At 45.2% G+C, this 22,227-nt stretch overlaps 1 protein-coding gene across 1 annotated transcript in view; it reads left to right on the plus strand.

Annotated features, from left to right (window-relative positions):
• The window catches only part of LDLRAD3 (low density lipoprotein receptor class A domain containing 3), a 261,163-nt gene that overhangs the window by 131,554 nt on the left and 107,382 nt on the right, over nt 1–22,227 (plus strand). The window contains exon 4 of the mRNA XM_068555039.1: nt 10,683–10,817. Coding sequence (XP_068411140.1) covers nt 10,683–10,817 — 135 coding nt within the window. The remainder of the gene's footprint in view (nt 1–10,682; nt 10,818–22,227) is intronic.

Raw genomic sequence — 22,227 nt, forward strand, 5'->3', positions numbered from 1 at the left:
ATCCCTCCCCCAACCCCCTCCCCCTTGGCAACCACAAGTCTGGTCTCTATGTCCGTAGTTCTGTTTCTGTTTCATAGATAGGTTCATTTGTGTCATATTTTTAGATTCCACATATAAGTGATATCATATGGTATTTGTCTTTCTCTTTCTGACTCACTTCACTTAGTATGATAATCTCTAGTTGCATCTGTGTTGCTGCAAATGACATTATTTCATTCTTTTTATGGCTGAGTAGTATTCCATTGTATACATGTACCACATCTTCTTTATCCATTTATCTGTCGATGGACATTTAGGTTGTTTCTATGCCTTGGCTATTGTGAATAGTGCTGCTATGAACATAGGTGCATGTATCTTTTTGAATTATAGTTTTGTCTGGATACATGCCCAGGAGTGGGGTTGCTGGATCATATGGTAATTGTATTCTTAGTTTTCTGAGGAACCTCCACACTGTCTTGCACAGTGACTGTACCAACTTACATTCCCACCAACAGTGTAGGAGCGTTCCCTTTTCTCCACACCTTCTCCAGCATTTGTTGTTTGTAGACTTTTTAATGATGGCCATTCTGACTGGTGTGAGGTGGTACCTCCTTGTAGTTTTGATTTGCATTTCTCTAACAGTTAGCGATGTTCAGCATCTTTTCATGTGCCTCTTGGCCATCTGTATGTCTTCTTTGGAGAAATATCTATTTAAGTCTTCTGCCCATTTTTGGATTGTAATGGTAATTATTAAAGCCAGGTGATCGAAACACAGGGGTTCCCTATGCCAGTCTCTATTTTTGTATGTAACTGGAATTTTCCATAATAAAATGGTAAAAAGAAATAAAAGATAAAGGAGCAGTTTTGTTGGATGATGTCTTGACTTCAGCAAATAATTGGAGAGTCATATTTTTAAAGAACTTTATTTCTGTGGATGTGTTTTCCACTGTTTGCATTCATTTTGCAGGAGGAAGGATAAGCAAGGACCTGTGTTTCCTTCTAGAGGACCACGGTGCTGAGATTTTGCCCTTTCACTTCCTTCCTTTCTCCTTTTTACTGTGTTTGGCCTCTTCCTCCTGCCTTGGGCTCAGACATCCTTGGCTGGAGGTGAAGCCCTGGACGGGCTGGCAGCACAGCTCTCTCCATGTCCTCCGTCAGGGAGGACAAGGACTCCTTCCAGGAACTGAGATACGGCAGAGCAGTCTGAGTGACCACGGTGGAAAATTCTTTCAAGTGGGATCTTCTGCTGCTGTTTTCAACATAGTTGTGCTCAGAAAACCCGCTGTGTACTGGACTGTGTTTCTCCCACTGCTGATGAATTCTTGCCTGTCCCCCTAAAGAGCTGAATTGCTCAGCCAGTGTGTCTATATTTTGTAATCACGGAGCCCCTTGGTGCTTGTATATTTCTGTAGCTTTATTCATGTCACCCCAGATTAGATTCCACACGTCTTCTTCACCCCTCAGCAGATCCATGAGTGGAAGCCTCAGGGAGCTGTGCCTCATGTCGGAGGGGCTGGGTGAGCAGAGGAGCGGGAGGGTGCTTACACCCTATGCTTCTAAGCTCCATCAGCAAGGTCCCCTTAAAGGTTCCTGTATGACCTGCTTCCTTAGGGAGTTGTTCCTGGTCTGCCGAGCCTAGGCTGGTCATTCTGTGTGTTGGCACACCATCTTGGGCCTCCTCCAAACAAATGTCAGCTCATCAGAGACCTGCCCTGAACACCCTGTAAAGATAACTCCTCTCCTCTCCAGTCTCCCACTCTGTCTCCTTCCCCTGATTCACTCTTCTCCTCTGCACTTACCACCACTTTTTGTTTATTTTCTGCCTTCTCTGCTACACCGTGATGGCCGTGAGATGGTATTGTTGCATGGTTCACAGCTGTACTCCCAGTGCCAAGTGTATGGTCTGGCTCAGCCTTAGCACGGGATAAATGCATGTGGAATAAATTACACTTCTCATGCTTTATCTTCAGTGCACATTGACCTGCCTGTCTCCCCACTAGAGTGTAAGCTCTTTAAGAACAGACTGGGTTTTCTTTTATCCCCAGTGCCTAGTAGAGTGCTTCATTTATAGGCAATACTAAATATCTGTGGAATGAGTGGATCAAGCAACTAATCAAACAGAGGGTTAAAGAAGAAGACAGACGGTCAGGATATATTCTCAACATGGGGATGTCTTGGCCCTCTCCTTTGGTTTCAGATGTACACCCAGAGGGCACATTTAGGCTGCACATTGTTCATTCACCCCAGCTCCTACCTTCTTTCAGACTCTCACTCTCTTTCTGCAGTTTCTGTGCAGACACCCTGCAAGATGCTGCAGGGGATATAGAGATGGGTCAGATGCAGGACCCTGGCAATGTTGAGGTGATCCTTAAGCAAGGGAGACAGAAAGAGTCATACCCAAATAAATACAATATGGGTTGACAGTGGAGAGTGCTGTGGGAACCACTGATGGGAGAGATTATTTCCCTCTGGGCTCATCAGTGGGAGTTGTTGAAGGAGATGGACCTAGGAAGATGGGTGCCATTTAAAAGTTGGCAGTACGGTTCCATGGAGTCTTTTAGGCTAAGGGCTCAGCAGTGGCAGGGACGTATGCAGACTGTGCAGAGCATAAGAAGCCACTTGGCTGACAATGACTGAGTACTTACTGTGTATATGGCACATTTGTATATGCTTTATACGTGTGATATTTTAGGCTGATAACATTATGACTCCCTTTTTGTAGATAAGGAAATGAGACATAGAAAGGTTAAATAACTTGCCTAAGGTCACACAGTAAGTGACAGAGTTGTTACATCAACCTAGGCAGTATAAATCCAGGGTCTGAACTCTTAACCACTATACTGTGTATCCCCAATGATACTTATTATTACAAGCATTTATTGAGCACCTGCTGTGGGCCACATGTGATTCTCAGTTATTCAGGTGCATTAACTTTTTTTTTTCTTAATTTTTGTTGGAGTATAGTTGATTTACAATGTTGTGTTAGTTTCAGGTGAGTGAAAGTGAGTCAGTTATACATATACATATAAACACTGGTTTTTTTAGATTCTTTTCCCATATAGGCCATTACAGAGTATTGAGTAGAGTTCCCTGTGCTATACAGTAGGTCCTTATTATTATAGTTATGTATCTTATATATAGTAGTGTGTGTATGTCAATCCCAATCTTGCAATTTATCCCTCCCCACCCTTACCCCCTGGTAACAAGTTTGTTTTCTACATCTGTAACTCTAGTTCTGTTTTGTAGATACGTTCATTTGCACCCTTTTTAAAACTTTTTTATTTTTATTTTATATTTTTATTTATTTTTTTCTTTTTTAGATTCTATTCCCATATAGGTCGTTACAGAGTATTGAATAGAGTTCCCTGTGCTATACAGTAGGTCCTTATTAGTTATCTATTTTATATACAGTAGTGTGTGCATGTCAATCCCAATCTCCCAATTTATCCCTCCCCCCGCCCCCCTTGGTAACCATAAGTTTGTTTTCTACATCTGTGACTCTATTTCTGTTTTGTAAATAGGTTCATTTGTATCGGGTGCATTATCTTAATTTTCACAAAATCTTAAGACAGAGGCACTATTCTTATTTTCATTTTACAGAAAAAGAAATTGAGGCTGAAAGAAGTTAAAGAATTTTCCTAATGTCATGTGGCTAGTGAGTGGTAGAGCTGAAATTTGAACCCGGGTGGACTTCTTACCCTCACTGCCAATCATTACAGAAAAATGTACGCTCGGAAGGGTAGGCTGGGGCAGGTCATGAAAAGTTAAGAGTCTGGTTAATAAGTACCAGGGATGTAATGTACAACATGATACATATCATTAATGCTGCTATACGTTATATATAAAAGCTGTTAAGAGAGTCAATCCTAACAGTTTTCATCACAAGGAAAAAAATTATTTTCTAGTTATTTAATTTTGTATCTATATGAGATAATGGATGTTCACGAAACTTATTGTGATAATCATTTCATGATGTATGTGAATCAGATCATCGTGCCGTACAACTTAAACATATACAGTGCTGTATGTTAATCATATCTCAATAAAACTGGAAGAGGAAAAAAGTTAACAATCTAGGATTGTATTTTATACGCAACGAGGAGCAGTTGATTCTGAGCTGAGTGCAGAGCGAGGAGAGGGAGAAGGGCAAGCATGGCTGGAGCCTGGGGAGCTGGGACGTGGTGGTCCCTTTAATGGAAGTGGATCCAAGGAGAGAGGGAGAGGTTGGGGAGAGAGGGAAGGATGTCAGTTTCAGACATGCAGAGCTTGAGGTGAGGGGGCCTTAGGCAGAGGTGTCCACGAAGCATCAGGAGAAAGAGGATTATCGCTGGAGGGAAGATTTGGGGAGCCATCCACAGAAGGGTGGTGGTTGAAGCGGTGAAGTCAAAGTTGGCGGGAGTCAGGCTGGGGGGTTGGACAGGAGGTAGCCAGGCCCAGGACACCTTTACAAGGAGGAGGAAACAAACGGCCATTAGCAATGAATCAGGGTCTGCCACTGCCACTGCCACTGCGCTGCCTCTCAAAGGGTTGTGAAAGTTCCTATCCTTCGGGTTCTTAGAGGCTGGGGAAAAGGCAGGCGGGGTTGAGGAACCTTTGCCTCCTCCTGCTTGACCAGAGTGGTGGCCCCTCCCCTCCTGCAGACTCGGAAGACGGAAGACGGCTGCACATGGCCCTGATCTGTCTCGGGGGCCAAGGGCTGCTGGGAGAGGTCCTGTGGGGTGGACTCTGAAAGGAAGGCAAGAACTTGCAGCTGGCCGCAGACAAGCCACCTCTTCTTTGAAGGTCCAGGCTGCCAGCATTTTCCAGGCCACAAAGGAGCAGTGCTTGTTAATGGGTCGGATGATTTGCAGAGAGGCTTGGGGCCAGGCATCCTCCGTCCTGGAACAGAGGAAGTCTCGGAGCAGCTCCATCTCCCCCAGTTGCCTGGTTCCCAGGGAAACGGGGGCTGGGAAGACAAGATCCCCACGGAGACCATGAGGTTGGGATGCTCGGCGAGGAAGTGGGCGGGCAGCACCGTGGGATGGGGCGCAGATGGGGGATGTGGGGGCTGGTGGCCAGGAGGTCCTCATTGATGTGTTTTGTCAAGAACCCTTTGAGGTGGGAGAGGGGCCGACTTCACAGACTTGAAATGGATTAAAGGCGACATTTCCTACGTCCCGCTGGAGACAGATTGCTTCATTTCCTGTCTTGAAGCCGGTCAGTTGCTTTTGGATGACTGCAGTGGGCCCTGGGTCCTTTCCTTCAGATGTGGTTGAGGTGAATGCCACCAGTTTAATTAACCACTGAGCTTAAACTTCTCGCTCCTCCCTCCCCTTGGCAGGGAGAGACAACTTCTCTTTCCTGAGTACTGTGGGCTGGGAAACAGATTCTTAGATCTCTGTGTTTGTGGTGGCAATAATAGCTGGGGAACTTTGGAGTCGCGGTTGAATTTTTGAAGTTAACTCTGCGGACAGTTTTCCATCCTTATTGAAATCAATACTATAAAATGCAATGTTCCCCTTCCTAGTTAAGCGTAAAATAATACATTTTTTCAGTGACTGGGAAACCTCAGGAAGGACAAAGAAAACATACATATGGAGCACATTAAATATTGCTAGAAGATGCAGAGATATAATATCCCAAAGCAGGAAGCGTTTCGTGGTCGGTTTATGGGCCGCCTGTTGATCAGTTATGTTTCGGGGTCCTGGGTGAGGATCCACGGCATCACAGAAACCCCTAAGACTTGACTTCTGTCCCCACCAGAGCCTATAGGGTTGGTCCACCATACATGCACCCTGAAATCTGGCTTAAGCCTGGTAAATGCTGCAGAGGTCCTGGAAGAAATATAGTGAAACTTGAGCTGTCTGGGGTCTCTGGGGAGATTTTACTCTGGGTAAGTGAGTGTGCCTCTGACGGGGATCTCCTCTTGGCTTCCTCAGTGTCTACCTCTGTTGGTGACGGTGCAGGGCCGTTCTTGGGAATGTTAGTTTTTAGACTGGGCTGTGATACAGGGTTGCCTTTGGCTCCTTTTAGAACTTTCTGGTCCCTTTTGAAGCTATCTTAGGCTGCTCTGCTTTTGGAATTCTTCAGGTGGCTTTTTATAGCTTTGTGGTCCCCTCCCATGGTTGTCAACTTTTATTTCTTGCTGGCAGTTTGTCTGCAGGTTGGCAACGGCGTCCTCTCTCCCTTCTAATTTGCCGTGTCCTTGGGAACTGGAACACAAACCTTGTTGGAATTTACATAACCGGAGAATCAACAGACCTGGGGGAGGGGAAGGCTGGAGGGCCCTTCCTGAGGACACCCCCAGCACTTAAAGGACGACAACATCCCGAAGTGTGTTTTGATGGTTCGGAGGCCTTTTTCTGGCTTGCTGCTGGGTTTGGGGAGGTTCCTCTAGCATCCTCTGCCTCTGTTTCTCTGCCCTGCATTGGGGGTGGGGGGACATAGTGTTTTATGAGGAGCCCTTGACAAGGAGGAATCCCAGGTGTGTCTGTTTACCAGCGTGTACCTGTGTTCTCTGAGCAACAGGGCACCTAAGTGTGAAAGATACTGAAGACAGGGGTTTGTGAGCCAGAGAGAATTTTGTGGGAAAAGAGAAAAGGAAAAGGAAAGTGAGTGATCACTGAGACATCTCTGCCAGACTAGACTCTTAGAAACTTTTAGTGGAGTCTTTCCAACATACTGAAAAGGAAAAATAAAATTAAATGAACACCTGTGTTTCCCAACAGCCTGTTTTAAAAATCATATTACCTATAGTTATGGTTAAATTATTATAACTATATTAACAATAGTTAATAATACTATACTATATTATATTATAATAATAATACATTATAATATTATAACTATATTAACTATGGTTAATACTACCATATTGTGTATTTGAAAGTTGCTAAGAGAGTAGATCCTAAAAGTTTTCATCACAAAAGAGATTTTGTAACTATGTGTGGTGATGGGTGTTGACTTACTGTGGTGATCATTTTGCAGTATATACATATATCAAATCATTCTGTTGTACACGTGAAACTAATATAATATTATTATATGTCAATTATATCTCAGTGAAAAAAGTCATATTACCATATTGCCTTATTTGTTTCGGATTTTTAAAATAATAAAGTGTTCCCAAATATTATAAGTCTACAGTACACCCCTTTCTGACCCTATCCTTCTCCCTTCTCTCCAGAGGCATCCATTGTCCTGAACTTAAGGTTGTTTCTTCCAATGCAAGTATATATTTTTGTATCTTCAATAATTGATGGTATTCTTTTGCATGGGTAACTTCATCTAATTGGTACGACACTATACATATTCTTCTGTAACTTTTATTCTTATATAACTTGCATATATCTTCTATAACTTCGCCCCCTCTGTTGTATTTGTGAGATTGATCCATCTTGATTCTGGTTCATTCTTTTTTTTTTAATTGAAGTATAGTTGATTTACAGTGTTAATTTCTGCTGTACAGCAAAGTGACTCAGTTATCTACATATATACATTCTTCTTTATATTCTTTTCCATTATGTTTTATCCCAGGATATTGAATATAGTTCCCTGTGCTATACAGTAGGACCTTATTGTTTATTGGTTCATTCATTTTTCACTGCTGTTCAGCGAGGGTTGGCAAACGATAGCCCCTGGGCCAAATTGGCCTACGCCCTGTTTTGAAAGTTACCTACTTTAAACGTATTTACTACCTGTAAATCAAGTTTTATTGGAGCACAGCCCTGCCCTTCGTTTATGAATTGTCCATGGCCGCTTTGTACCACGATGGCAAAGTTGAGTAGTTAAGACACAGTGCAAGACCCAAACGTTAGCAAAGCCTAGAGTATTTACTATCTGGCCCTGTACAGAAAAAGCTAGCCATCCCCTCCTGTAGAATTCTAACAGTGTAGCACATGGCATTAATTCTCCTGTGGGTGAACATTTGGGTCATTTCTAATATTTTTATTTTACAAACAGTGCTTCAGCACACATTTTTGTTTGTTCAGGATTCTCCCCTGAGTGTGTAGCTGGAAGTGAAATGAATGGGCCATGGGGCATATGCCCCTTAAATATCACCAGGTATCACTAAATTGGTCTCCAAGGTGGATCTACCAATTTGCACTCCCACGAGTAGTCTCTGAGACTTCCTCTCCCTCCCCATCCTGGCCAGCAACCTGGGATTTTAAGACCTTAAGTTTGGCGAGTCTGCTGCAGTTAAAGTGCTGCTTCATTACTGGCCATAGTCAACATCTTTTCAAGTTGTTGTTGAGCGTTTGCCATTGCTCTGATGGGAATTGCCCTGTCATGTCCTTTGCCTGTTTTCCTGTTGAGTTGTTTGTCTTTTTTCTTTTGAGTTGTGAGAGTTCCTTCTGTATTCTGGTCCTAGTCCTTTTGATTATATGCATTAAAACCAAATATATGTATTCATTCTATGCACTGAAACTGGTTTTCAGTCCCTGTGGATTCTTTATCAGTAGAGCTGTGTCTTAAGATATAGTCAGTCTTAATTCATTTGAAGATATGTGTGATCTGGATATACACATACGTACATATATACACATATATGTGGTATGCGTGTATATACACACGTGCACACGCACACATATGTGACTTCTTTTCCTTGGGAAAGTTTGTGAGGTTGAAAGGGTCTAAGGCTGAAGAGAAGTCAGTAGATGCCATCGCGTCTGCAGGGTTAGTTCAGCACCGCCTTCCCTACTGGGGCGGTTCACATAAGTTTGTAGCAGCCCCATCTTGGAGCAATTCAGGCGCCTTTCCAAGGCTGTCCATTCGAGTGAGCTGATCGTTGCTGACGCTTTGGCTGCGTAGATGTGATCCACAAGGTCCCAGGGAAGCCAGAGGCCACCGTGGTGGGATGCTGAAGGGTTTGGAGGGCTGCCTTGGACAGAAACCAAATGTGACTTATGGTTTCGGGTTTCCCCATTTTGGTTTTGGCTGAAGTCAGACCTTGGTTTCAGCATGATCAAGTGGAACCATTCTCTGGCCCACAGCGATTTAAATAATTAAAACTTCCATTTTCAGGCCAGACTCCTTTTGCTTAGCTTCACACTGGTCCATCATCTTCAAAACTAAGAGCACGGCTTCCCCATCCCTCTACCTCCTCTGACCTTTCAAATCAAACTTTCTGAGTTGAACAGTTAAAAAATAAAAAACTCCACAGCCCTTTGGGTTTCCAGGGCCCTGTGAAGTCTGCAGCTATGATCTCTGTGCATCTTAACGATCGCTCCGTGAGGCATATGGGGAAGATAAATTACAACTGCCATCCTGCTGGTGAGGACCATCCAGAGATGCCGGCACTGACTTGTTCCTGATCCCGTAGCCGTCTTCAGTGCTGGCTGTGCCATCCCGCTCTGGTGCTCTTCGTACCACGTATAACGCAGATGCCGGCTCAGTTTGTGACCCGAGAGCCCATGATGCCCCCTCTTCGTTATCACCAATATCACTCCTTCAGGGAGGACCACGCTCTGGGGGACCGAGGCAGACATAACTCGGGGAGCATGTCCAACATTTCCTGAGCCTGTGCTGCGTGTCAGACTCTGCTGTGTACATTTTCTCACATGTCATCTCCTTTGATGCTCAAATTAATGCTGTAAGTAGCAGGGCTAGCTTCATGGACCTGTGACCTGCACAGGCTCCGTGCTTAGCTTAGAAGCACGCCACACTTGGTTTAATGCCCAGCACTTATCTTCTTGAAGTTTTAAATAATTTTTGAACAGTTGACCTCGCATTTTCAGTTTGCACTAGGCCCTGCAAATTATGGGGTCAGTTCTGCACACAGATGAAGGAACCGAGGCTCAGAGAAGTGAAGTAAGTTACCCAAGATCACACAGCTAATAAATGGCAGACTGGGGGCTGGAGTAGTTTCTACTTTGCTGCTTTATTTATTGAAAATAGAGCCCTGGAAAGAGCCTTGCTTGAATTGCACTGCAAGGAGTGAGGAAGTTAAGATAAATTGTGCTGTAGAAATAGTGATTTTCCATGCAGACTTGCTTACATGTTGTTAAGTGGTTTTGTGCTGACCTTATGCTGGCTGGTTGCGACCTTCTTCCTTGAGGGGAAGGGCCATTTCTGTCATTTTTTTGGGGGGTTCCTGAAAGTGCCTGCAACAGGGAGCTGCTCAGGCTGAGCCAGTGGGTTAATGGGCTTCTTTGATTGCAAAGCAGAGATGGAGCTCACCTTGGTGAGCCATAAGGAAACATGAGGACTTACCAGGCTGGTCCATAGTTAGGGAACCAGAAGGATCTGACCTAGGCCTTGGATTAGATCGTGGCATCACTCCATCAGTGGCAGAGGTTCACGGATCCCCGACCCATCTACTCCGCCTGGCTTTGCTCTTCTCTGTGTGTCTCTTTTGTTACCGACCATTCCACTCTTGACTCTCCTGGGAGATTCGGGTTTTGCCCCAGGCCCCTCAGAGGCTGCTGGCCCGCTTAACGGTTGACCAGTCAGGGCGAGGCGTTGCCCTCTGGCCATGTTGGTATGGTTATAGGGCACCAGCGTGATGACTTGGGAGAAGGAGCTTTTAGAATGGGGCAGAGTAAGTCTCGTCCTGTCCAGGTCATTGCCTGACCAGTTTCCCAGGATGGGCTTTGAGTCAGCCATCCTAGAAGGTAAGCTTGCTGCTTGCTGAGCAGGACATACCCCTGGCTGGAGAAGGTTCTGGGGGGTCCTAAGGGGACTGGCGAACCTCCCTGGTGACCTGCTCTGGTTTCCCTTCACAGCGGCAAACCCTTTGCTTTGCTCCACTGCCCGCTACCACTGCAAGAACGGCCTCTGCATTGACAAGAGCTTCATTTGCGATGGGCAAAATAACTGTCAAGACAACAGCGACGAGGAAAGCTGTGAAAGTTCTCAAGGTAGGAGCCTCTCAAGCTCTAAAAAAAATAATTACGACACCGCAGCACAGTAACACTGAAGAAAACAACACCCACCCGTGTCCAAATACAGCAGCCATGTTAATTTCTGCTCTTTACCTCGAAGCCCTCGTACACATGGTTCTAACCGCAATGCACCTACCATTTCGTATTTCTCACGCATTAAATATCAAATATACATTTTCTCTTCAAAACTGCAATTTGTCCAGCTGCATTGCGCACCGTCACGGTGCTCGACTGTGGTTTTCTAAATTGTTGCATTGTTGGGGGCCACTTAGGTTGTTTCTTTCCACTGAGTTGCTTCTTCAGGATAAATTCGGCAGAGTGAGACATCTGCACGGTTCATGACTACACCTCGTCATACAGCTGTTTGGAAATTTAAAAAAATTCTCCATTGCTGCTAGTGTCATCTGCGCGTGTCGGGTTTATAGTAATATCCCAGGCATTCACTGTTGTTCCCTTTTTCCCATTTTTGCTGATTTAGTAGTCATAGAATGATAGCTCCCCAAATGCTTTAATTTGCATTTCTCTGATTATGAGCAAAGTTAACATTTTCCCCTGGGTGTTTGTTTACTGCTTTGTTTCCTCTTGTATGAATTGCCTATTCCTATCAGAGCTCTCAGCCTCAGAGCTGTTGGATGGAAACTGAAGGGTACATTTGGGGATGGAAAGAGGAGCTTTTTAGGAAACCCAGAAGGACATGGAGGGGTCATATCCTCCCCTGTTAAAACTGACTGGGTACGTTTCTTTACTCATTGTCTCTTTTCCAGTAAACATGTATTCATTTCTTCAGTGATTAGAAAAAAATACAAAGATTTAAAAATGCATGTCAATTTTAAGGCATCCTAAAAAGTATATATTTCTAATGTTATAAACAGGTATCATCCATATGTAATCTTTACTTTTCTCACTTAGTATTATGTTGCTATGATCCGTCCATTTTATAGTTTGTTGGCAGAGTTCATTTGTTTTGACCGTTATTCAGTATTTCACTGTATGACTGTACCACAGTTTATAAATTTAATAATACTGTAAAAAAGAAAAGCAAGAGAAAGATGGATAGCTGGTTAATTCATATGTTGGGCGGCAGGAAAGATGGGAGGTAAGATGAAGTTAAGTGCAGGTTCCTTTCAAGGTCCCGGCTTTTATTTTGGTTGGTGTTTATTATGTTATTAAAAATGAATGAATGACTGAGTAGACCAGGAATTAAGGAATTATGAGCCATCCAAATCCGTATGCCTGGGGTCCATAGACGAGAGAAGACAAAACGTGTACCTACATGGACTTTGCCAAAATTTGTACAGAGAGCAGCTCTGGGAGGTGAGTCTTGGGTAGAGTTAGCCTCTGACTGTCCTGACCCAGAAAATTCCCTCCTCGTGTCTCCTCCTCACCAGTGGTTCTCAAGGTTTAATCCTTAGACCGGCAGCGTCAGCATGACTTGGGAACTCTTTGGGAATGCAAAGCTCAGGATGTACCCAGGTCCACCGAATCGACCCAGGAGGTGGGCCCAGCAGTCTGTATTTTAACAAGCCCTCCAAGTGAATCGAATTCACGTGCAAATCTGTGAACCGCTGTTATCCACTGACTTTAGAGAGGTTTCTAATCTTGCCATTTGCCTAGGGATTTCTAAACTTCTGATTCAGTGGTGAACGGCAAGGTGTTTCTAGGCTTACGCAAAGTCACATTTTTATAAACCAAAGCATATGGCGTTGGGCCATTGGCCATTGGCCACCGGCAGTGGTAGAGGAACAGTAATCACAGAATCAAGTAAATATTAGCTTAGATAGGGGGGATTGAGAAAAATTTTCCATATATATTGTTTCTTATGCGTTTATGTATCCTAGACTCACTAATGGTGCCCTGAGATGGTCAGCAAAAGGACTTGCAAGTCTAAAACTTGGAAGTTAGGGAATTCATCCTGATGCTTTTAGCAGCACCTACAATGCTCCCCCCCAGCCCACGCCTATCCCAGCATTTTGCTGAAGCAGATTTTTGCTTGCCCTTAAGAAGAACTGTTCCTCTGAAGGCTGGTTCAAGTCCAGCTCGTTTCTCTCTCTATATTGTACTCTCATATTATAAGCATGAGGGGTAGGAAGAGTTGGTGGTGGACACATACACGCAAAGCCCAACTCTTGGCAAATGTCTTACTTGGAGCAACTTACCTTAGAATCTCAGCTTTGTGCCTTCCATACCCAAATGACCTCCCATTAGAAAATAAGCTCTGTTTGCACGTGCTCTCAGAAAACTAGTCCCATCAGGGCATGGGTAACAGCTGTCCACTGCCGTCAATGTGACAGCTTCTGAGCAAGGATGCCCATTGTGGAAAGGCATCTCCATTAGCTACCTAAGAACAGGAAGCTTTTTGGCCTCTCGAATCACACAAGATCCTAACTAGTAGCATAGGTAGTGCCCTGCACATGGTGGATTCAGTGAGTGCTGAAGACTAGAAAAGATTTCTTTGTAAGATGTTGTTATTAAGCTGTGTTTAATTTGTACCTTGTGCAGTATTACACTGTACACGTGCTAAAGTTATGTGAGTTCAAATATCCATAATCTATTAAAATAATCGTAAAAAGTATTATTATTATTGTTTAAACAGAACAGATGATTCTGTCATTCCCTCGATGGGAGTATGCCCCCCCAGTGCACATGAGATGGTAATCTGGACCTCCGTTCCCTTGGCCAGCCTGCAGTTTTGCATCTCTCTTAACGATGTAAACCTCCCTCTGCTCCGAGTGTCATTCTGGTATTGAAGGGTATGCTTTTCTCTATCATGTAGCTGCTAAAGCAAACTGACTGCTGATTTTTGGTGTTAAAAGGAACACCGTTGTGCCCGTGCTGGGGGAAAACCTGACCCATACTGGGCTTTTGAGAGACTGTAGTGTCTTCCTGAGGAATTTCAGAGGCATCTTGAGTAGACAACATATCATCTTATACCATGTAGGATTTGACCTATTGTCATCTTAATAATAGCGAATATTTATCGAGCCCTACCCTGCACCAGATACTGTGCTGGACACCTTCTGTACATGAGCTCATTTAGTGAAAACACATCCTATCTGCTTCTGCTGGGCTTCCAGCCCTTGAAAAATGCATCTTTGCTTTCAGTTGATGTGGGAAAAGAAAATTATATTTTATAATGTTTGTTTTGATGGAGTGGAGAAAACTGACCCCAAGACAGGAAATAGGGTGCTTGAAATACTCCTAATTTGATGAGGGTATGAAAAAGTCGTGTCTCCATTGAGAGACTCCAGCTCTGGGTGCACCTCTCCTTCCTTCTTCCTCTTGTCCCCATTTAGTTCCCTTCCTTAACGCTGACCTTTCAAAGCAACAGCAAACCCTGCCAGGACTCGGAGGCGGGAATGGGACCATGAAAGTGCAGTCATTACTGTACCTTTCGATTCCAGATGGGATGTATTGGAGACCAAAGAACACTGTGGTGGAATCGAATTGTAACTGCGGCTTCATTCATTGGAAGCATAACCTGTTACCAGATAATTCCACAAGCAGTGGCTTTGGAGCAAGCTTTGCATATGGCTTTCTGTTGCTTAGGAACTTTCCCTGGGAGGGTGCATCTGAGGGTCAGCAGGTGCTGCCGTGCGCATGTGGGCTGTGGCCAGCACTCAGGTGGCCTTAAATATGTTGGATTCAGTCCTAATTGAACAGATAGATTCTTTCCAACTTTGGATACATGGCAATGTGGCAGGCAGCCTTCAGTGGTCCCCAGCCCCTGGGGTTCATGCCCTGGTATAATCCCATCCCTTTGCATGTGATCTGGACCTTGGAACTAACTTTTTTTTTCAATTGTGGCAAACTACACTTAACATAAAATTTACCATATTAACCATTTTTTAAGTATATGGTTCAACAGTGTTAAGTACATTTACCTTATTGTGCAACCAATCTCCAGAACATTTCCATTTTGTAAAACTAAAATACTCTATACCCATTAAACAATAACTCCCCATTCCCCCTCCCCCAACCCCTGGCAACTGCTGTTCTACTTTGTTTCTATGAATTTGACTATTCTAGATACCTCATATAAATGGAATAATACAGTATTTGTCTTTTTGTGACTGGCTTGGTTCACTTATGGAATGTCTTCAGAGTTCATCCATGTTGTAGCGTATGTCAGAATTTCCTTCCTTTTTAATTAAGGCTGAATAATACTCCATTGTACATTGGTACCACATTTTGTGTATCCATTCATCTGTTGATAGACACTTGAGTTGCCTCCACCTTTTGGGTTTTGTGAGTCATGCTGCTGTGAACATAGGTGTACAAATTGTGACTCACTTTTTACAAAGAAAATAGCAGCAGAAGTGATAGGATGTCAATTCCAAGATAAGATTACAAAAGACTCCACGTCTGTTTTGCTTATTCTGTCTTGCTCACTCTGACGGCAGTGGCTGCCATGTTGTAGGCTGCACCATGGATAGGCCCATGCGGCAAGGAACTGGGGAGGGCTCCGACCAAATGCCAGCAGGGAATGGAGGCCTCCAGGAGCTACAGGAGTGAGCTCAGAAGTGGCCTCTCCCTTCGTCCAACCTTGAGCTATCTGCAGCCCCAGGAGTCACCTCAACTGTAGCCTTGTAAGAGGCTTGAGCCAGAGCTCAATCACTCCTGGATTTCTGAGCCACAAAAACTGTGAGATAATAAATGTTTGGTTCTTTAAGCCTGTAGGTTTTTGGAGTAATTGTTATGGCATAATAGAGAACCGATACCATGAATACCTCTTAAGTGGGCCCCACTTCTGATCGTTCTAGGAACAGAGAGCTTATGAAGACTCAGGTGATGGTGAGTCAGTCCTTTGGAAGGAGATCAAGCAGGGTGTTTATAAGAATAGCCATCATTTTAAGCACTAACTGTCAGGCACCATTCCAAGCATTTTACTTACATTTTCCTACTCAGTCCTCACAAAATCCCTGTGAGAGGAGGATCCTCTCACAGAAAATGACCCCCATTTTTCCAGATGAAGAACCCAAGGAACAGAGAGGTTCCATAGTTGTGCCATGTCCACACAGCGAGTAAGTGGTGAAGCCAGGAATGGGAACTCAGGTCCTCCGATGTGCGAGCTACCATTCTCCATCACCCCGTGATGTAGCCGTGTGGTTAGTACTGCCCTGGGACCAGGAACAGCAGATATGGCCCGGCCTTGGTCCTGTGAGCTCAGAGGGGAGGTTGTGTATGAGGCTGGCCTATTTCCTCTCTTTGTACTCAAGGTTCCCTCGCAGTCAGAAAGACCAATGATGCCTGTTCACCTTCCCGCCTCCTGAGGAGTGCCAGGAAGATAAGCTCTTCTGAAGAAGCCACCAGTGCCAGGATAGTTAATTGAGTATATTGTCAATTGGGTTGCCATTTCTTTATCTTGCTTGCTGTATACTGGTGATAATGCTTAGAGGAGAATTTAGAAAGCTGGCCATGAGGTTTGGCAACTCACCAGAAGCTAACAGTGACAGCTTTGTCCTGTTTTTTCATTTTTGTTAGGGGGCACATAATGGGGTGCCCCCATGTGCCGGGCCCTGAGCTGCATGCAGGGGATACAGAAATGGTCTTGGTGTCTCTTGAATTGTGTTCTCCCCTATAATTCATATGTTGAAGTCCTAAACCCCAGGATGTGACCTTGCTTGGAATTTGGGTCATTGCATTGTAATTAGTTAAGATGAGGTCACACCGCATGAGAGTGGGCCTCTAATCCCATATGACTGGTGTCCTTATCAAAAGGGCATGTTTGGGCACAGATACACAGAGGGAGGCGGCCATGGGCACATGAAGGTAGAACTTGGGTGATGCGTCTACGAGCCAAGGAATGCCAGAGATTGCCAGCAAACCGCCAGAAGCCGGGGAAGAGGCACTTCCAGTCTCCAGAACCGCGAGACAGGAAATTTCTGTTGTTGAAGCTGTCTAGTTGGTGGTGCTTGGTTACAGCAGCCCTAGCAAATCCATACGGCTCCCCGGAAGTCACATCAGGCAGAGCACAGCCCTACGCCAAGTGCCACAGCAGAAATACAAATAAAGAGACACAGAACTGCTGGAAAGTGACCAAAGTGCAAAAGCAAAGGGAGATGAGGACATAAGGGAGCTGTGAAAGCACTCAGTGTCTTCATGGAATCGGGACAGTTGAGGGTGCACCCTCCTGGTGGGGAGAGGTGCTGGGTAGAGCTGTGCTTGCTTAATGGGGCATCTCCCAGGTTGCATTTTGAGACGTTCATTTTCTGTACTTGGTGTGCAGGCCTCACTAACTCTTGTCTCCACAACAGCCCTGGGACTGAAATCAGGGCACCAGAACGCCTCCAAGTTTCCTTGAAGTCCTGACCAAGACCATCAACACTTCTGTTGTCCAGTCACCTTAGGACAGTTGGACTTGGGTCTTTCACCCTCTGGTCCTAATGCCCCAGCTGACCTAAATTAGCCAGTCACCCTGGTGGTTGCCAAGGGGGAGGGGGTTAGGGAGGGGTGGAGAGGGAGGTGGGGTTAGCAGACGTAAGCTTTTATATAGAGAATGGGCAAATGACAAGGTCCTACTGTACAGCACAGAGAACTATATTCGATATCCTGTGATAAACCATAATGGAAAAGAATATGAAAAAAAAGAATATATATATATATATATATGTGTATAACTGAGTCACTTTGCTGTACAGCAGTAATTAACACAACATTGTAAATCAACTGTATTTCAATTAAAAAAATTTTTTTTAATAAATAAAATAGCCAGTCACCCACTCAGATTGGGACCCGGAGCCTAGGCTTACAATGGTTACATAATCAGCTGCAGAAAGAAAGAATTAGGGATGGTGATTGCTTCTTACTCTATCCTCTCAAATAAATACCTCAAATAAAGTTTGACAGCCGAGGGAGCCAAGGAGGAGGGTCCTTGTGCCTGCTGGGCAGAGGGCTGACCTGTTCAGACCACCACTGCTAACTCAGGGGCTTTCACCCGTGGTGACCAGGGCCATGTTCTGTATGGTCCATTAAGGGAGCTGTCCTTCAGTGCTGTGGACATGTGAGGTTGGTGTCCCTTCACAGACCTCTCCTCCATACGGGGCCTATGGTGGGCGGATTCTTACTCTCAGGGCTTTACTCCCCACCTCTAGCCTGTGACAGTAGCCAGAGGAAGTGTCCCTACCTGTGGATGCCAGTCTTGCTTTGGCCGTGGAATGTTGCTAGATGGACAAGAAGGGAGATTGGAACGTGCTGTGCCCCTGTGCTTGGTCTCTTTCATTCTAATGATCTGCTATGAGACAAATATACTACTGGTCCATGGAAAAGTGTCACATGAGTCAGACCTGAACCCAACCCACAGCCTGAGGTCAGTCCCAGCTGAGGCCACAAAGATACAGCCAACCGGCAGACCCATGGCAAGATAATAAATCTCTAAAGTGGTCAGTCACTGAGATTTTAAGGTGTACTTATGATGTAGGAAAACCCGACTAATATCAGATCTTCGGGAAATGTGTGTGTATGTCAGTATGTACTTATCAGGTATTTATTGATGGCTGCCATGTGCCAGGCACTGTGCCCATTAGATACAGGGACATACCTTATTTTGACAAACACCAAGATGCCATCAAGTGTAAGACCCACTATTATTTTATGTCATGCTGAGAAAGAGAAAATGGTGACAAATTATGACGGACTGTTGATTTTAAGATGCATCCCAATTTTGGAATGTTAAAATGGGAGAAAAAAAATGTGGCTTTTAGAATGGAAGATGGGAATAGGTGGTAACAGGGAACAAGATGAGTGTGCTCTCTACTCTGATGGCACCTACACCCTAGTAGGAAAAACAGGCATTGAGTTGGTTACTGGTGTGAGGAGTGTGTGGAAAAGGCAAAGACAGGATGCTTTGGAAGCGAGTGACAGGACTCTATAGGGTACTGAGACCTTCCTGAGAAAGTGATGCTGAAGCTGAAACGGGAAGGATAAGGAGGAATTAACTGGATAAGAGGAGGGCAGGGTGGGGGGCGGAGAAGGAACCTTCTCGGCAGAAGGAACTGTAGGGTAGAAGATCCAGGATTGAGCATTTGAACAGCGTGATGCATTTAAAGGACCGAAAATCCACGTGACACCCTCTCCCTCTGGTGGACAGGAGGAGAATAACTTGGAAGGAAGCTGGAGCGGTCAGCAGTGGCCGATGGCTTCAAGAAGTGTTTGGGGCTGGCATCGTCAAGATTTGATGATAAATTGCATGGGGGTGGCCAGGGATAGAAATGGCCTGCGGCAGGTCACCGTGGGGATGCTGATTTTGTGGGACCGGAGAACCTGCTGTAGCATCTTCCAGTTGCCCTTCCTCTCCAGGCCTCCCACTGGATAATTGAGAGGAAAAGGAGCTTATGCTTTTGGAGGAGACCTTTGCTTTCTGTCGCAAGATAAAACCAAGTGACTGTGCAGCCAAAGATTTGTAGAGAAATCGTGGAGGGCATGAGATGGGAGAAGTGCTAGTTTTTTGTTTCATTTTCAAGTATGAATGGAAAAGAGCTTTATATATTTTTAAAAAATAGTAGTCTGGGGTTAGGGGATCCAACCCAAAATGTCACAACCTAGAATTCGTTGGGTGGTCAGTACTTAACCACAAAACTCGTGCCGCCAGACAATGTCAAGAGCATCGTTAGAGGGGTCCTTGGAGCGAGTCGTCACCCTGAAAGAATTTATTTGGCTTTACCTAGAATAAAACCGCTGGAGGTACAGTTAACAGGAGGAGTGCGGAAGCCGTTTCTTCACTTTTCATTTGAGAGTTTGAAAGCCCACCTGGGCCGGGAGAGGCAGAAATGCTGACTTCATTGGAAGAACCAGAAGGAGGTTGAGAGAGGTTGATTGTGCCTTTCTGTGTCTGTGGGGCTCTCTTCTTAGTAACCGAGTGTTTGCATCACTAAAGCCTCCATTTCTTTAACCACCACAGCAGGCATTTGAGGATTTCTAACGTGTCCCTCGTTTAGAAGCAAGTCAGAATGATTCTCCATTTACGACAGTAATTGCTTCCTGATCTGGTAGCCACCGTGCTCATCTTCAGAGCTGTTTCTGCGATCTCCCCCGTTCCCCACCTACGTTCCCCTTCTCTCCCCCGTCCTGGCTTCTGCCCCCCATCTGTCCCTCCCTCTCCCTGGCGTGTGGCAGATCCCGCCTGGACACATGGCAGAGCGTGCTCTTCCTGAGGCAGGTGGGCTAAGGTTCGGGGCAGGGGGACCGAGTATGGGGCTTACGGTCTCTCTGCAAGTTTTCTGAGCTGGAGGACAAGCCGTGTTGTGCTGTTTGATTGTGCAGGGGACATTTGTCTGTCTGTGGACAGCTTGTGGCCCTCAGCTCCCCACCCAGTACCCTTTCACTGTCTTGACTCTTCCTCCTCTTCCTTCAAACACAGATCATTTGCACAGTGCCTGCTACTGCCCCGCCCACCTGGGTTCTGGAAGAAACACAAAGCTCAGTCAGATCACAGTTGCTCATAGTCGGCAAGGGAGAAACATAACGCCCCAGGGATAATTACCCCAAAATGTGATAAATGCTGTAATAGAGGAAGGAACAGCACGCTGTGGGGGACACGAGGACATGACTGGGACAGTGGCGAATGACTGTTTTTCCTAGGGGATATGGGAAGCCTTCAGAGGAGTGAAATCTCTGCCCAGTCATTAAGCATAAATAAAAATGGACCCAGCAACAAGCACGAGGCTGGGCATCTAGCCAGAGGGAATAGCATATTCAGAGACAGAGATTCCAAATGGCCAGAGCAAAGTGTGCTTGTGTGTGTGTGTGTGGCGGGAGGGGGGGTTGCGTGGAGGGATGTGAAGCTGTCAGGGGGGTTGAGGCTAGCTTGTCAGGCCGCCTCCCTGGGTGCTTCCGTTGGAAGGTGGAGCCCGAGGAGGAAAATCAGGAGAAATAATTTTTTACCAAAATGATTTTATTCTTTACCAAATAAAATAAAATGATTTTGTTCTTTACCAAATGCTCCTCTCTGGTAAAAGAATTCACAGGAGGGGCTGGTTATCATTGCCTGCAGTGAGAATTTTGATTCTCCGTGGGTCTTATAGAGCTTTGCTATCCCATTGGCAGGGGAGATCTAATTGAGACTTGGGGATACTGTAAATGAGACCACAGAATAATAGATTCTGTGAATTCTCCAGGATGAGAATAGCTTGGGCGGTTAGATGGCCACATGCTGGGTATTTCCATCCGCCACCCTTGATTAGAGGCTTGAAAATCTCCCTGGGGTTATGCAATCCAGTAAATATCTTTCTTTTTTTGGCCCTGGTTTGGCTACCTGAGAGCTCTGTGACCTGTGGGAAATGAAAATGTGCTCTGATGTTGCAGATATCTTGTCATATCCCCCAAATGCTCCCAGCACCTCTTTCTTGTTCCCTCCTTGTTTCTCTCTGGAAATTCAGCAGGTTATGTCTGGTTAGTCTTTGGTTCTGAAATGCCACAAAATGACACTTACCCACATTTCCCTTCTATGAGTTCTCTTCCCTGAGATCTTGTGCCCTATGTAATGTGTGTGCTGCTCAAATTACCGTCAGTGGGTCAGCTTTTATTGAAGGTCTTCTTTTGCAGAGCGCACTGCTAGGTGCTATGAGAAATCAAGAGACTTCCTAGCGGCAGCTCTATTTCCTAGTAACTTATTTTTCAGTTGGAGACGAAGACCAGGAATACATAACCACTCCTTTGATCAACACTACTAACTTGAGTAATGTCCCATTAAGCCCTTGTGTTTGACAATATGTATACATTAATGCTCCATATGTTCTGGGTGTCAAAGTATATTGAATATGTCGTGTTAGCTGCCCTGTCCTCAGCTCCTTCCAGACAGTCTACTCCACTCAGGACCTTTGGAAGGGCAAAGATCACTTTCCAAGACAGTTCCTCACCACCTCAGCCACTGTTGACCCAACTAGGCTTAGACACCTGACCCACGACCAGTCAGTTCATGGGCTGGCCAGCAGCGAATCAGAATGACTGTCTCAAACTCAGACACTCAGGGTTGAATCAGCCTTAGGAGGCTGAGCAAACACTGTGTAGAGGTAGGACCCAGCCACATGGCAGCCACAGTTGGGAAGGGCAGAATTCACAGTTGAGAGTGCTGGTCTGCTTAGAGGGGACGTCTAAGAGGCCAGAGGTGGCAGCCCCCAGAGAAGGATGGAGAGAGTATTTGCTTTATCCTGGATGGCTTCCCAATTCCCAGCTCTAGCTCCCATGAGGCCCAATGTCTCTACCTTTCACTGAGGCCTCTGGGACCTAGAGCAAAACTTTGTCTTCATTTGAACTGGCTTGAGTGAGTTAACAAGTGATCATCTACTGAAAGAGTGGTCAGTGTCAGTCATTCATGGAATCATGGAAGACTTATATTACGTACTTCAGACAATTAGGAGGGACTCAGAAGATGGGAGATGTAGAGAAAACA

Source organism: Eschrichtius robustus, chromosome 11 (genome assembly GCF_028021215.1).
Source record: "Eschrichtius robustus isolate mEscRob2 chromosome 11, mEscRob2.pri, whole genome shotgun sequence".
In the NCBI taxonomy this organism is placed as follows: domain Eukaryota; kingdom Metazoa; phylum Chordata; class Mammalia; order Artiodactyla; family Eschrichtiidae; genus Eschrichtius; species Eschrichtius robustus.